Here is a 16,557-nt window from a genome sequence, read left to right on the forward strand (position 1 = left end):
AAATCACCGGACTATTTTATAATTAGACAGTGGAATGAGCTTTAGAAAGGTTCAAGCAATTAAGAGATCTTTATAGTATAGGTATACAATGAAAGGCTATAATTAAAAGCTGGGTACAGTGGCCCATGCTAATAATCCCTGCTACCTGAGAGGCTGAGGCAAGAGGATCAGAAGTTTGGGGCCAGCCTTAGCAACTTAGTGAGATGCTGTCTCAAAATAAAAAATCAAAAGGCCGAAGATGTAGCTCAGTGGTAAGGTACTCACATAGCATACTTAAAGCCCAAGGTTCGATCCCCAGCACTGCAAGACCAAAACAAAAACAGGTGGAAGCAACAACAGGTGGGAGGCACTACATAGGGATAGCAAGTGGGCTTGGTGACAGGGAGGTTTCTACCCAGAAAGCTGAATGCATCACAGTGACATTATTAGGAAAAGGGAACACAGAGAAGTACGCCTGGAGGTAAGAGTTTTGAGATCAACCTTGGCAACATGTACACATGTACATTGCTTTTTTTTTTGGGGGGGGGGGATTTTATTGTACAATCAGTACTATAAAATTTGTTTTGGTTTTGTTAACTTTTATTTTATTTTTAATAATTTTATTTGTAGATGAACACAATAACTTTATTTTGTTTATTTAGTTTTATGTGGTGCTAGGCATCGAACCCAGGACCTCACACACGCTAGGCAAGTTCTCCACCACTGAGCTACAACCCCAGCCCCTGGTTTTTTTTTGTAATTTTGTAGCATTATAGATAAAGTTGTGTTTGTACTTTGTTCTGTAGAATGAAGAAAATTCATTGAATAAACCTAGAATTAAAATGGAAAAAAAAATTTTGAGATCACAAGATGAAACCATTAGGAAGAAAATTATAAAAAGAAACGAATTTTTTCAACCTGATGGAGCCCAGAGGCTCTTGCTGTTTGTCAGCTGACCACTTTGCCTAAAAAAAAAGCCCAGTGGCTGAGGCAGTATACGCTGAGATCTCTGGGAACCCCCTAAGGACAGGACAGACTGAGAGGACCCCAGCGGCAGGTCAGCTGATGGTCCTACCTGATCTGGCTTGAGCTCTTCCCTCACAGCCTGGATGGCGTCCCGACACTCGCTGAGCATGGATTCAAACAGCCGCTCCTTGGTTCCTTCACTTTCAGCCTAAACAGAGGCAGAGAGGAGCGAGAGACTGTTCTGAATGAACTGCAGTATTCCATGGGGAGGAGGGCATCACGGTGCTTTGACCCTGCACCCCCACACACACACATCTGTCCAAATCAGAGATCCTGTTAATTGTCCCTCTCCCAGGGTTTCATTCCAGCCTTGTCCATTATTCACATAGAAATGAGAATCATATTTTCAAAGTGAAGGTGCTGAGAAAGCCATCTGTATGGCTGATCTGGATCTGCCAGGCAGCAGGTCTATACATTTCCTCAGTCACAGAACTTTCCTCTGCTGTCCTCCAATGCTTCTACCTTGTTCAGGAGTGGCACCTGGAACCTCTAGAGAAGCTATGGCTTACTCACACCAAGGCACAGCACACCAGAAATCTCCTTCCAGAAAAAAATGGCAAGCTCTATTGGATGACAATAAAACTACCCTTTACAAAAGTAATCCAATGTGTAAATTCTGACTTTCTTTTAGATCCAAGCAAGTGATAAACATTACTAATATCTAATCAAAAGCATTTCTCCTAAATATCATAATGAGTTCTCTTTCCCACAGACATTCTGTACTCTGATATTGCATGTAGTCTATTTTGAGAACAGCTTTTTGAGCAGACAAGGTGGAAAGGAATGAGATGACAGTCTTTAACAAATACTGGGTGTCACCTTCTGCTTCACAGCTGGGAGAAGTGAAAAATATAATTCACTAACTGAACAACTGCCAAACCACATTATCGTCCTAAAGAATCTGACTGAGCGGGTGGGAATGGACGGAAGGCAGAAAGGAGCTGAACTTGTGTTACTGGCAGACCTGCTGTGAAATTAAAACATCAACATTCCATTATTGTACTTGACTTTCCATCTGAAAAAATGTCTTAACATTTAAGTGACCTCTAAGGAAGCACAAAGAAAGGCTGGTTGGAAGGAACTTAAATAAAATTTTCTTTTCTTAAGAATTCTTATGATTTTCCTAGTTTCCAGTGTGAAAAAAAAGTCTCCCCTGTAAATTACCCAATCTAAAGCAAACATTCTTTTCCACCTCTGGGTTACTTGGGTTTCCCACTCTTCACCAAGGGGAACAAACTAGGGGCACAGGCCTGTAGCTCTAAGCAGACATGGGTCCATGTTCACTACAACAGGACTCACAGCAACAATGAAGTGCTTTCTCTGAACCATCCAATGCAGTGGCATCCTTACATGTTGCTACTGAGCACTTGAGATTTTTATTAGTTTGAATGGATCTAGATGCCGGGTGTGGTGGTGCATATCTCCCAATGACTTGGGAGGCTGAGGCAGGAGGATCACAAGTTCGAGGCCAGTCTCAGCAACTTAGTGAGACCCTTTCTCAGATTTAAAAACAAAATAAAAAAGTCTAGTGGGGGCTGGGGATGTGGCTCAAGTGGTAGCGCCCTCGCCTGGCATGCGTGCAGCCCGGGTTTGATCCTCAGCACCACATACAAACAAGGATGTTAAAAAAAAAAAAAAAACAAACAAGGATGTTGTGTCCGCCGAAAACTAGAAAAAATAAATATTAAAAAATTCTCTTAAAAAAAAAAAAAAAGTCTAGTGGTAAAGCGCCACTGGGTTCAACCCCAGTATAAATAAATAAACAAGTGGAACTAGCCATATATGTTGAGTGGCCACTGTACTAGATGGTGCCGCTCTAGAGAAAAACACTTTATACAACAAGTTGGCAATATTCTTTAATTTGCTGGCCAAAATTTGTAAAAGTACAAATCCTATGGAATAGTGCTGCTGTCTAGTACTTAACAAATAGGATAAGATATGTGAGCACCTTGACGGGCATCAGAATCCAAACAGCCAACCACACAGGAGCCAGAGCCACATTATCAGCAGGAGAATGAACCTCTGCACTAGTTTGAATAAAATGCACTCTAACAAATATGCCACCAACACTCATTTTCAGATGGGTACAGATCAGCAATTCAGGCAATGGGTGCATAGGCAAAAGAACAAATTTCATTTTTCCAGCTACATAAGATCTGTCTCCAATCCCTCTGGTAGGGTACAGCTTAAGCTTGAAAATAAAAGCTAGGCACTGTGGCACATGCCTATAAACCCAGCAACACAGAGACTGAAATAAAAGGATCACAAGTTTAAGGCGAGCCTCAGCAATTTTGTGAGGTTCTGAACAACTTAGGGAGACCCTGTCTAAAAAAATGGGAGGGGAGATGGCTCAGTGGTAAAGTGCCCTTGAGTTCAATCCCCAGTACAAAAAAAAGCTAGGATGCTAAACCTCTTCACTGCCATGTATTGCCCTTATTTGCTAGGACAGTAAATCTATGTAGCAAGGAGTTGAACACGAACCTCCCCAGCACTTCACAAAATTCGAAGCCCCACTAGAAATTTTACAAAAGTCTTAACAATAATGAAGGATAAAGCACATCTACATGGGGCTGGGGTTGTGGCTCAGTGGCAGAGCGCTTGCCTCACACTTGTGAGGCACTGGGTTCAATCCTCAGCACCACATAAAAATGAATAAACAAAATAAAGATATCACATTCGTCTATAATTTAAAATAAAAATAATAAAGCACATCTACAGGGGAAGACTAATAGGGCTGGGGTTGTGGCTTAGAGGTAGAGCTCTTGCCTGGCATGCATGAGGCACTGCGTTCAATCCTTAGTACCACATAAAAATAAAATAAAGATATTGTGTCCACCTATAGCTAAAAAATAAACATTTAAAAAAATAAAAATTTAAAAAATAAAGGGGAATATCTAAGTTATGTTTTCCTTTTGACACCCACAGCTCAGTGACTCAGAGACCACTAATCTCTGAGTAGAACTTGTCATGATTCTTACTGGCCAGAGTAAAATGTCTCCAAAAGGAAGTCTTTAATATATCTATCTAGCTGCTTACACTTTATTATAGAATCTATACTTGAGGCCAAGATCACTCCTGAAAGGACAATGAAACAAGACACACCTCTCAACATGCAGGGGCAGGATGCCCCACCTACACACCAGCTTGTCATGTGGTAAGCCCAACCAACAAGGACATGTTCTTAAACACAAGTGGCAAACTCCCTGCATTAGAATTTGGGAAAGGGCTGGACCTTTTCCCCAGGGGGCACCTATGAAATGGAGACATCTTAAGTCCAGAAGTAATGTGTTACTTACTAGTTCAAAAAATTAAAACACTCTAGCTCCCTTTTTATAAAGCATGAAACATCCAGGATGAGCTGTCTACAGCCTCAGGTTCACGTCTAAGGCAGTGTCTTCAGGCTGATGGGCATGGAGCAAATTGCTGCTATGTGCCCTGCTATTAACGACAGCTTTCTAGATTGTTTTCACTTGTCTATAGAAATTGCTGGAAGACGATGGTGTGACTAAGGCATTCAGAGCAAGTCTGGCCACATTCCCACCACACCCCTAAGAGAACTGTGGGGACAGGAACCAGGCTTCATCCAGGCCAGGGGAGAAATAAAAAATCTGGAAATCTATTAAAGAAGGGGACAAATCTCACCAGAGAATGGATTTTCTTTTTTAAAGAAAAGGACAAATAGTCTCCCTTCCACTAAAACATCAAAAATTAGCCAGAACTTAAAGAATTATTAAACATACCAATACTTAAAACTGCTCTCTCCCCCAAAAGAGTTGACTAAGAATAACCTCACAATGTAACCACCAGTTACCATTCAGGAGACATCAAGTATTAAGAAATAAGTGCAATATAGAAATAAGAACAAAGTTTGACTATATTAAGGATGAAGACTTAATGCTCGGCTAAAGAGATTAAGGATTTGAAACTGGATTCTGACAGCTAACTTAACTCTCGGCAAGTGCTCTACCACTGAGCGCTTCTGGTTAACTCTCTGCCCAAGTCTTTTCAGTCTAATATTTTACCTATCTGAATTATTTTTTCCTTCCATGCTTTTCAATAAATTGGTAGTTACAGTATTCAATTTAGGGCTTCTAAACTCTTGCATTCCAATTCCTAGTAAGCGGCAGATATATATCAATATGAGCTGGGATAAGAGACATTGAAGTTAAACAACATGTATCCCTAAGGGGTAGCTCTTGGTTCCCAGTATAGAGAAAAACTCAACACAAAATTGAGAACTGGCCAGGCACCCGTTACATTCAGCCAAATAATCTGACAGCGGCACCAAGAGGGCAAATGGTTCTTCCTGAGATTACCCTCGATTGCCCAAAGAGGGCTTTCCCATATTAATAACCCACAGATCATTCAACAGTCAACCAGCCAAGGAGCTGGACATGTAAAGATTTAGCAGGACTTTATTTTGTTTTTACTTAAATTATTTTACTTACTGGCTTGATTTGGAATATGTGTAATACTGGGCATTAGGTATTTAACTGTTTTTAATGTTAGAATCTTACTAGAATGCCCTGGAGTTAGTACACACTTTTCTTCATCTATGTTTTTTAGATCTACACTATTTAAAGGTCTCCAATACTTAGAAGTGACTCTAAGCTTTTGTAAAATCCTTAAAAAACAGAGATAATTTTATATACCATAACTAACACATCAAACAGGCACCTAATAGGAGACAACCATTCTGTCACTAAACACATTTAAATGACAAGAGAATACTATATTATGAACTTTATGCCAGGGCTAGGGCTGGGGCTGGGGCTCAGTGGTCAATGGTAGAGCACTTGCCAAGCATTTGCCTAGCACTTGTGAGGCACTGGGATCAATCCTCAGCACCACATAACAATAAATAAATAAATAAATAAAATAAAAGTAGGTATTGTATCCACCTACAACTAAAAAAAAAGGCATAAAAAAATCTTTACGCCAACAAATTTAACTATTTCCATTAAATTAATAAATTCTCTTTTCTTTTTTAAATAAAACTCTTCCATATAGATAAAACATAAAACAGAGCTGGGTGAGATAGTGCACACCTGTGATCCCAGCTACCCAGGAGGCTATGGCAGGAAGATTTCAAGTTCAAGGACAGCCTCAGCAACTTAGCGAGACCCTATCTCAAAAATAAAATAAAGGATTGGGATGAATTCAGTGATAGAATGTCCCTGGGTTCAACCCCCAGTACTGCAAAAATAAAAGAAAGAAAATTACTTAAATGTTAGTTTTTCTTATCCTTTATTCAATACATTTCTAAGGTGCTGCCTCCATATAATGTGCCTCTATGGACCTCCACCTCAAACTCCCAGCCAGAATTCCTGAGTGCCCTGTTGCCTGGTACAGAACTGTCTGTCTTCTCCCAGCATTTGAAACTGTACCTAATTAATTCATTTACACAATTAAAACTATTGCTACCAGAGCCCTAGTCCAGAGCAGGTACCACCACCACCAGTGCAGGTAAAATGCCCATGAAATGCTCTCAAAAAAAGTTCCTTAGTCTTTTTTTTTTTTTTTTAATATTTATTTATTTATTTATTTTTATTTTTTATCTATTTTAGTTTTTCGGCAGACACAACATCTTTGTTGGTATGTGGTGCTGAGGATCGAACCCAGGCCGCACGCATGCCAGGCGAGCGCGCTACCGCTTGAGCCACATCCCCAGCCCTAATATTTATTTTTCAGTAGTAGTTGGACACAATATCTTTATTTTATTTTATTTATGTGGTGCTGAGGATCAAACCCAGGGCCTTGCACGTGCTAGGTGAGTGCTCTACCGCTGAGCCACAACCCAGCCCCCCTTCTTTTTAAAACATTTTTATTTTGGGCTGGGGATGTGGCTTGGGCGGTGGCACGCTCGCCTGGCATGCATGCGGCCCGGGTTCGATCCTCAGCACCACATACAAACAGGGATGTTGTGTCCGCCAAAAACTGAAAAATAAATATTGGAATTCTCTCTCTAAAAAAATAAAATAAAATAAAAAAATAAAATATCTTTATTTTATTTACTTTTATATGGTTCTGAGGATCCAACCCAGTGCCTTACAAGTGTTAAGCAAGCACTCTACCACTGAGCTACAACCCCAGCCCCTCTTTAGTCTTTTTGTATACGTGTATGTGTAGTGCTGGGGATGGAACCCAGGGCCTTATGCATACGAGGCAAGCACTCTTCCAACTGAACTATATCCCCAGCCCTCCTTAATCTTTTAGTTTAAGAAAAAATTAACTTTCTAGTAACGTTCTAGTGTCCTTTAAGCAAATGAAAGGGAAATGGGAGAGGCAATGATCAGTACGAATTCTTCAACTGCTCAATGTTGTTCCAACCCAAAGTAGCCATTTTGGAGTAAGTCAAAAAGTTTGAATGTATAACACAACTTGTCAACACAATTAGCAAAACACCCCTCTATACCCTACACCCAGTGGAACTGAGAAGTCTTAGAAATGCCACTGGTCCCTGGAAAGGCCAGTCAGCAGCTATTATTTTTAAGGATGTCCTTCACCTCACATAGAGAAGGAACTCTAAAATGTGCCTCAGTCACTGTCCACCTCCTGTCACCAGGACCACCAGAGTCTCTTTATCTGTAGGACGCATCTGGTTGCTCACAGCCACACATACGCAAATACGTCAGGCATGCAGCTTCAAGCACAGTTCTGCATAAATCTTACATGTATTCCCCACACGAGACAGGACATTCAGGTTTAATCAGGTGCTCCTGAAAAAGCCCCAGAATGAGAGATGAACCTTGGGGGAGGGAGTCCAGATCAACAGGTCAGAGGGAAGGCAGGGATTCAGTCTTACACTGCTGCACCACCTGCTAGGCCCCTTTCTTCAAGCAGCCTTCTAAAACTCCCATTTTTATGTGGATGACTGTCATCGCAATCTCTTTGCTTTCTAAACATAACGACCCTATAAAGTTGTGTTTTCAAAATAATTTTATTCAAGAGGGTGCATCTCCTGTCTTACCAAATACCCAAAGGCATTAAATACCCAAAGGCATTAAATACCCAAAGGCATTAAATACCCAAAGGCATTAAATACCCAAAGGCATTAATGTAAATTTTTGTTTTGTGAGAAATGAGCACCAACAAACCACCATGTCTTGAACACTTGAGGACAACTTCCCACATGCACAGAAGAAAGCATAACTGAGTAAGGACTCCCTCCTTACCTGGGCAATGGCTGCTTCATTATCCGCCAATCCCAACAAAAAGATCCTCACTTTGTCGATCTTCACGGGAACCGTCCTCCCTCTCCATTCCACTTCACTCATGGTAGCTGCCTGCTTGGCTCGAGTCTGCGTGATCAATGCCTGGAAAACAGTAAATAGTTAAAAGCTTTGACAGCAAAAAAAAAAAAAGAAATCTACTGTCTCTTTCTATAATCAACATATCATACTCCTTATATAGTAGAGTACATAAAATTTTTGCTTAGATTCCTTTCTAATATCATATAATTAGCTTATAAAAAGTCAAATATATTTTTTCCAATCTTTGACATTTCTTACTTTTTCTATGAATCTACATTGCTTGCTTAGAAAATAAATAAAATGAAATACAGTATTTAAGTAAAGAATTTTTTTGTTAAAAATGTAGACAGGGGCTGGGATTGTGGCTTAGCGGTAGAGTGCTCACTTAGCACAGGCAGGACCCAGGTTCGATCCTCAGCACCACATAAAAATAAAGGCATTTGTGTTGTGTCCATCTACACCTAAAAAATAAATACTAAAAAAAAAATGTAGACAGGGCTGGGGTTGTCGCTCAGTGGTAGGACACTTGCCTAGAACATGTGAGGCACTGGGTTCGATCCTGAGAACCACATAAAAATAAATAAAATAAAGTCATGTCCATCTATAACCAAAAAAAAATTTTTTTTTAAATATATGGGGGGTTGGGGATATAGCTCAGTTGGTAGAGTGCTTACTTCACATGTACAAAGCCCTGGGTTCAATCCCCAGAACCAAAAAAATATATAGATAGATAGACAGATACAATTTAGATGTGGTAGCAGCATCAACCTGTAATCCTGACTACTCCGGAAGATGAAGCAGGAGGATCACAAGTTTTTGTTTTTGTTTAATATTTGTTAGTTGTTGATGTACCTTTATTATTTATTTATTTATATATGGTGCTAAGGATCAAACTAAGTGCCTCACATATGCTAGGCAAGTGCTCTGCCACTGAGCCACAACCCCAGCCCCGGAGGATCACAAGTTTAAGGCCAGTCCAGAAACCCAGTGAGACCCTGTCTCAAAATAAAAAAGGGCTGGGGATGTAGCTCAGTTGTGCAGCACCACTGGGTTCCCTACCCAGTACCACAAAAAACAAAATTAAAAAAAAATAGATATAAACATGCATATATTAATAGCAACTATCCCTGGGGGATGGAATTATGAATTTCTTTCAAACCAAAGTTTTTCAAAAAAATGTACATACTAGATTACCTCCAGTTTTTCAGCCAGGAGACCCTCAGTGCCCCCAGACCTCAATCTCATCTGCATGAGTTCATTGATGGCTGACTGGTCCCCTGAGAGAGAATCAGAGAAAGGAGAAAATCCTTAAGGGTTTGGTCTGTTTTCTTAAGAACCACTCAGTGCAGCTCACATTTACAGAGCTCTTTCCTCTCCACAAGCACATGGTAGCAAGTCCACAGTATGATCTATTCTCTGAAGATAAGGCCTTTTGCAAAGAATGAACTTAACTGGAGCAGTGAAAACACTCTGGCAGATCCATGTACCTTAACTTTAAAAATCTATCCAAATCCACAGTGTACAATATCACAAATGAACCTTAATGATTATCAGAGATTATGATGTATCAATGTAGGGATAAATGAAAATTTCTGTACCTTTCTCTTAATATTGCTACAAACCTAAAACTGCTCTAAAAAGGCTTAAAAAAAAAAAAAAAACTTGGCTAGAGAATTAAGCTTGCTCTTGGGAAGTTAAAGAAGGTGGCAGGATGGTAAGAGAAGCCAAGGAACTGCCTTCTGTAATGCTGAGCAGGGCCGATTTTGACATCTCAACTTTTGTCATGGATCAAAGCTCAGGCCAAGCATGGAAGCAAGGGAAGGGGTAAAAAGTTAAATAAACACTCCAGGCTCTCAAAAGAACTCCCAGCAAGCCCCCTACCAATGTTAGATGCACTGCCTCATTCTCTGCTCACCAATATTGTATGCACAGTAGCGGATGTTGGGGGAGATCTCTTCCACACGTTGGTTATACAGCACAGCCTGCTCCTCTGTGAAAGCGCTGGCAAGCTTCTCATAGATAGTTCTGCAAGCAAAAAAAAAAAAAAAAAAAAAGGCCAGCAGCATTATTTTAAGAAAATAAAGAAAAAGGTGTCTAAGACCAAAAAATGATCCTTAGAAAATCTTTTTCCAACTTCCAGAACTAGTGTGTTCTAAGGATAAAAGAAAACAATCAATATTTCCACAGCTTGAATTTGACCTTTAATCAAAACTTCAACAGTCTTTGGACCAGAAGACTCACTTGCATTTGTTAAAAGCCTCAATGGCGGCTTTCCATTCCTGATGTTCAAAGCGCAACATTCCTGAAAGGTAAGCCGTGTAAGCCTGCAGAGGAATGGAGAAAGATGAACTGCTTCAATACCAAAGAACTGGCACTTTAGCCTAACTCTGATATCAAGAGTGTGGAGGTCAATGTTGAGTGCAGTGGTACATGCCTATACACCCAGCAACTTGGGAAGTTAAGGCAGGAGGATCACAAATCCAAGTCCAGCCTTGGCAATTTATCAAGATCCTGTCTCAAAATAAAAAGGGCTGGGGATATTACTCAGTAGAGTGTTTGCCTAACATGCCTGAGGCTCTGGGTTTTATCCCCAGTAAAACAAAACAAAACAACATGTTAAATATAATCTTACAATTTCTGTCATGTTTTTAAAATTTTTTCATTACCAAAACAACTTATTTTGTGAACTTTCCCAGGCAGAAGATGTGAGCTTTCCATCTACACACCAAAAGCACCATGACCTTTCTTCTAAAGTTAAAGCTAATTATAAAAACCCAAGAGCTTGAAAACAGAGGTATAATTTCACTTTTTATTATTTACTATTATTTTCCTTGATACTGGGGACTGAACCCAAGACCTTACACATGCTAAGCATGTCCTAACTCCAGGCAAGTTTCAGAAAGGACTTTTCCTCTTTTATCAATTCATAAGGTAACAAACTCTCTTCTGTTTAGCTACAGATTATTTTTTTTAAGGCCACATCTCTAATCTCCACAGTAAAACAACACTGGATTGTTAAGACATTAACCTGAGCCTCTAACTTGGTCTTGGCATCCACACGATTGCTCTCACACAGGCGTTCCAATTCCTCCGCATGTTTCACGGCTTTGCGAAGGCGAGACAGCAAGTGAAACCGTTTTCGAGGTTCAGTGTTGGCTTCCTGTTTGAGCTGCATGGCATAGCTCCAGGCTCTTTCAGCATCCATCAGAACCAGAAGCAAATATCTAGACCAGAGAGAGGTGAGAAAGCTGAACACCGAAGGCCAGGACATTTAGACTTAGTACAGTCCCTGGGGCACAGCTTCCCACTTCGGGGTTCTTCTCTACACAGAATCTCATTTCCCTCCTCCTCTCACAATATCAGCCTTGACTCCCAAATCAGCATTTACCCCAACTCAGGCTCCACCTCAGATTTAATCACCTACTAGGCACATCTAATTGGAACTCCTGACCTCTCCCTCCTAAATTCTGTCAAACAGCGGCAGTCCAGGCATCTGATCTGGCTTCATCTTTGAATCAATACCTCCTTCATCCCAGTCCAGTTAGAAACTAAGTCCTCAAGAGGCAGTACTGAAGTGGTGATGAACGAAGGCCCCTGAGAACAGACTGGAATCCCAGTGCCTTCACTAGCTGTGTGACTTGAGCAAAGTACTAATTATTCTGTGTCTCGATTTCCCATGTAGTCATATACACAAGACCCTTAGACCAGAGAGCACTTCTTAAGTGCTCAATAAGCTAACTCCTTTATTACTATCCTGGGTGAATGTTTCTTCAAATTACTGTCTTAATCTTCTTTAAACTTAGAGAAACTAAGTCTCTCCAAAATAAAGAATCCTGCTATCCTAAGAGAGTCATATTTCATTACCTAATTTCTGACTCTAAATGGACCTCATGAGATCTAATCATTCAGTCCTGCTACAACCCATCACTCTCTACACTCCAGTGCCCTCTACACAAGACTCCTAGACTCTGCACTGTTAGAGTAGGAACTAACATCTGTCTGAGCTTTCCCTCCTTTCCCTCTTCTATATACAACAAGGCATCTAGCTTATATCAGACCACTGGTGAGCACATGGGTTTTTTTGTAAATGCCCCCACAGTACATACTTTAGGATTTGCAGGCCATGATCCCTGTCACTACTACTCTGCTGTTGTAACACAAAAGTAAGCTATAAACAATAAAATGATTTGGTATGCCTGTGTTCCAGTAAAACTTTATTTACACAAACAAGTAACAAGAAAATGATATAGCCCTAACTGAAGTTTGAGGAACTGACGTGGAGACATTCAATACATGTTGCTTGACAGACAGATTTTTCACCAAATGTGAAGTATCAGTGTACTCAGTGTGGAAACAGACATTATTAAAGTGATTCTGTGATAATTTACACACAGCTAAATTTAAGATATATTGATTTAAGTGTTAGACATTGAAATATGCATTCTACAATCTTATCTAATAATTGATTCTTTTTTTTCCCCCTGAAACAATGGGGATTGACCCAGGTCCTTACACATACTAAGCATGCACTCTACCCTAAGCCGCACCCTCACCCGAAAATAACTGACTGGATTCTAGTGATTAACTTTAACATTTACCATCCTAACACAGTTCCTGAACAAGCTACTGAATCTCTGAGCCTCAGTTTCTTCACTTTAGAATACAGGAATAGTATAAAATGCACATCCCACAGAGCTGCTGAGTCACATGAGATAATTAAAGGGTTTGAGATAATGTCTGGCACACTGTAACTATTCAATAGATGTATTAGCAAGATGTACTGAGTGCCTTGCACTCAGCAGTCAATACCTATTATCAGTCAGAAGATCTTCAGTTACTTTTTTCCCTGTGAATTTGTGTCTGTTGCCCATCTTAAAATTGAGTGTTTTCCGGAGACGTCTTTGTCTGCGGGAACAGTAGCCCCTGTAAGAAAATATAAGCAAAACTCATTCAGCCAAGCTGGTGGTGCTTTGGATAAGATCTTCTATATTAAGGTTGGAGATTTAGGATATTCCACTTAAAGCGACTACAAATGTGACATATCAGCTGGCAATTACTGAACAACTTAAAAACAAGTAAGGCAGTATGACTGGAACTGTAAAAACACAAAAGAGAGAGGACACAATGCCCATTCTCAGGAACCCACCCTCCAGTATAAGAGGATCATGAGCTAAAAAGGCAACCAGGAAAACTAAGTAACTGTCAAATTCAATGAACATGTGTAATCATTCTGTTCTTATTAAAACTTTTGGCTAGAATGGATGAATGGTGGGCCTTGAAAGAATCAGTAGGATTTTGATGGCTGTAAAGGAGGAGAAGAGGCATCAGAAAGAGAATGAAGAAAGAAAGAAAATGGAAAAAGAACTGCAATCATGAATAAAAATAAGAAGGCAAGCTGGAAGGTGGTGTATGCCTGTAATCCCAGTGACTTAGGAGGCTAAGCAGGAGGATTTCAAGTTCAAGGCCAGCCTCACTCAGCAACTAAGTGAGGCCCCAAGCAACTTTATGAGACCCTGTCTCAAAATAAAAAAAAAAAAGAACTGGGGACTGGGGATGTAGCTCAGTGGTAGAGCACCCCTGAGTTCAATTCCAGTACCCGCCCCCCCAAAAAAAGCAGCAGCCAGGGCATGGTGGCATACACCTATAATCCCAACAACCGGGGAGGATCACAAGTTTGAGGCCAGCCTCAGCAATTTAGCAAGGCCTTAAGTAAAATAAAAAAGGTCCTATAATATTTATTTTTTAATTTTCGGTGGACACACATCTTTATTTTTATGTGGTGCTGAGGATCACACCCAGCACCTCGTGCATGCCAGGCGAGCACGCTACCGCTTGAGCCACATCCCCAGCCCAATACTTCTCTGTATTTCTATTTCTAATATACAGTAAAGAAATACAGGGGCTGGGGTTGTGGCTCAGTGATAGAGAGCTCACCACCTTGCATGTGCAAGATCCTGAGTTCGATCCTCAGCACCACATAAAAAATAAATAAGTGAAATAAAGATATTGTGTCCAACAACAACTAAAAAATAAATATTAAAAAAAAGAAAAAGAAATACATGAGGGGGGGCTGGGGCTTTGGCTCAGGGGTAGGGCGCTTGCCTCAAAAGTGAGGCATTGGGTTCAATCCCCAGCACCATATTAAAATAAATAAATAAATAGATGGTAGAGGTATTGTGCCCATCTACAACTAAAAATAATTTTTTTTTAAAGAGAAAGTGAGAGAGAGAGAATTCTTTAATATTTATTTTTTAGTTTTCGGCAGACACAACAACATCTTTGTTTGTATGTGATGCTGAGGATTGAACCCGGGCCACAGGCATGCCAGGCGAGCGCGCTACCGCTTAAGCCACATCCCCAGCCCCTAAAAATAAATTTTTAAAAAACTAAATAAATGACTTTTTCCCCCCAGTGCTGGGCAATCACAGGACCTCAAGCAAGTTAGGCAAACATTCTACCAGAGAGCTACATCCACAACCCAGAAACATACGTGGCTTTTAAGCACACAATGAACAACTGCACTCATGATGAAATAAATGCAAATAAAAACCTTTTAAAGCAATAAAAACCATTTAAAGTCCAGCATGCATGAGACCCTGAATCTAATCCTTAGTACCACACATGCACACAAAATCTAGCCACTGGAATTACGGGCATGTGCCACCACGCCTGGATTCAAAAATCTAACTTTTTAAAAAAGAAAGTCTAGCTAGGTACAGTGGTACACACCTGAAATCCCAGCTACTCAGGAGGCTGAGGCAAGAGAATCACAAATTCAAGGCCAGCCTGGGCAACTTAGTAAGATTCTGTCTCAAAATAAAAACAAAAAGAGAGAGGCTGGGGTTGTGGCTCAGTAGTAGAGCGTTCGGCTAGCACGTGCGAGGCCCTGGGTTCAATTCACAGCACGATATATAAATAAATAAAATAAAGGTATTGTGTTCAACTACAACTAAAAAATAAATATTAAAAAAAAAAGAGGGGCTGGGACTGTAGCTCAGTGGTAGAGTGCTTGCCTAGCACATATGTATGAGGCCCTGTGTTTGATCCTCAGCACCACATAAAGACAAATAAATAAAATAAAGGTATTGTATCCATCTACAACTACAAAAAATATTTAAACAACAACAAAAAGAGCTGGGAATGTAGCTCAGTGGTAGAGCAACCCTGGATTCAATCTCTAGTAGAGACAGGAAGGAAAAAAGAGTCACTTAGGAGGTTGAAATGCTGAAGATGCAGCCAGATACGGTGGCCCACACCTACACCCAATTGGGAGGTTGAGGTGAGAAGTGAAAGTTCCAGGGCAGCCTCAACAACTTAATGTGACCCCTTCTCAGGGAGGAAAAAATAGGACCATGGATGTAACTCAGTGGTAAAGCACCCCATGGTTCAATATCAGTACAAAAAATAAAAATCAGAAATGCTAATGATGCTTGATAATCTCTGAAGGTCTGAAATAACAAGTGGATTCTTTTCTGTAATTTTGTTGTTTGCAACAATTTCTGAACTTCTTACAGTTGTAAGAAACTAAAAAAAAAAAAAAAAGAAAAAAGCAGTTCCCCAACCTTGATAGGAGGAGATCAAATGAGGAATATATAACTAATAATGTTACTGAGGCTTGACTCTGGGGTCCCAACAAATCAGTTCCAGCTACTTGATCAAAAACACAAACAAACAAAAAACTATGAAAAGCAAGAAAGGAACTTCAATCAAATCAATGTGGCCATATTGGGAAGGCAAAGTGAGATCAAGTGTCTCAAACCTATCTTTGGGATACTAACAAGAGGTTTAGGTTTAAATAGAGGAAGAATTCTGGGCAGGGGGCAAGAGGTCTGCACAACAGTTTTGGTCAAACTGTGGCCTGGTTGATCCTTCTATCCTATTCTGCAAGGTGCTCAGGAGAAGTCCTTATCATTTGAGGGGCAATCTCCACTTGCTACTCAGGGTGTTTAACTATCAGACCTGTACTGGGAAGGGGGCAATTCAGTTCCCATGAATTCCAGGACTTGTTCCTGCTTAAGGGGGCAGTCTCATCATGGGGTGATCTTTGTGCATGGCTCTGCTCTTCCAGGAAGGTGTAGGGCAATGACTGAAGAATTCTGGGCTCTATTCCAGGGTCCTAGAGCAACTTTATACAAGCTGGAAGTTGAATGTCTCTGTAAATCTTGAAAATGCCTTAATGATTCTTGGTGTTCTCAGTCTTGAAGGCAGATGAAATAGGTTAGGTAAATTTAGGGCTAATAAACCTGTATTACTTATAGAGCTGAGCAGAAATCTGAAAACAGATAAAATGAAAGCAGAA

General features: G+C 40.3%; 1 protein-coding gene across 3 annotated transcripts in view; it reads right to left on the reverse strand.

The window, feature by feature from the left end:
* Positions 1-16,557, reverse strand: part of Srp68 (signal recognition particle 68) — a 39,522-nt gene that overhangs the window by 14,100 nt on the left and 8,865 nt on the right. For all 3 annotated transcript variants that reach the window (XM_026404817.2, XM_026404816.2, XM_026404818.2), the window contains 7 exons: positions 13,068-13,181; positions 11,287-11,482; positions 10,500-10,582; positions 10,174-10,283; positions 9,453-9,535; positions 8,181-8,321; positions 1,055-1,153 (listed from right to left, as the gene is read on the reverse strand). In XM_026404817.2, the coding sequence (XP_026260602.2) occupies positions 1,055-1,153; positions 8,181-8,321; positions 9,453-9,535; positions 10,174-10,283; positions 10,500-10,582; positions 11,287-11,482; positions 13,068-13,181 (826 nt within the window). The remainder of the gene's footprint in view (positions 1-1,054; positions 1,154-8,180; positions 8,322-9,452; positions 9,536-10,173; positions 10,284-10,499; positions 10,583-11,286; positions 11,483-13,067; positions 13,182-16,557) is intronic.

The sequence above is a fragment of the Urocitellus parryii genome, chromosome 7 (genome assembly GCF_045843805.1).
Source record: "Urocitellus parryii isolate mUroPar1 chromosome 7, mUroPar1.hap1, whole genome shotgun sequence".
In the NCBI taxonomy this organism is placed as follows: Eukaryota; Metazoa; Chordata; class Mammalia; order Rodentia; family Sciuridae; genus Urocitellus; species Urocitellus parryii.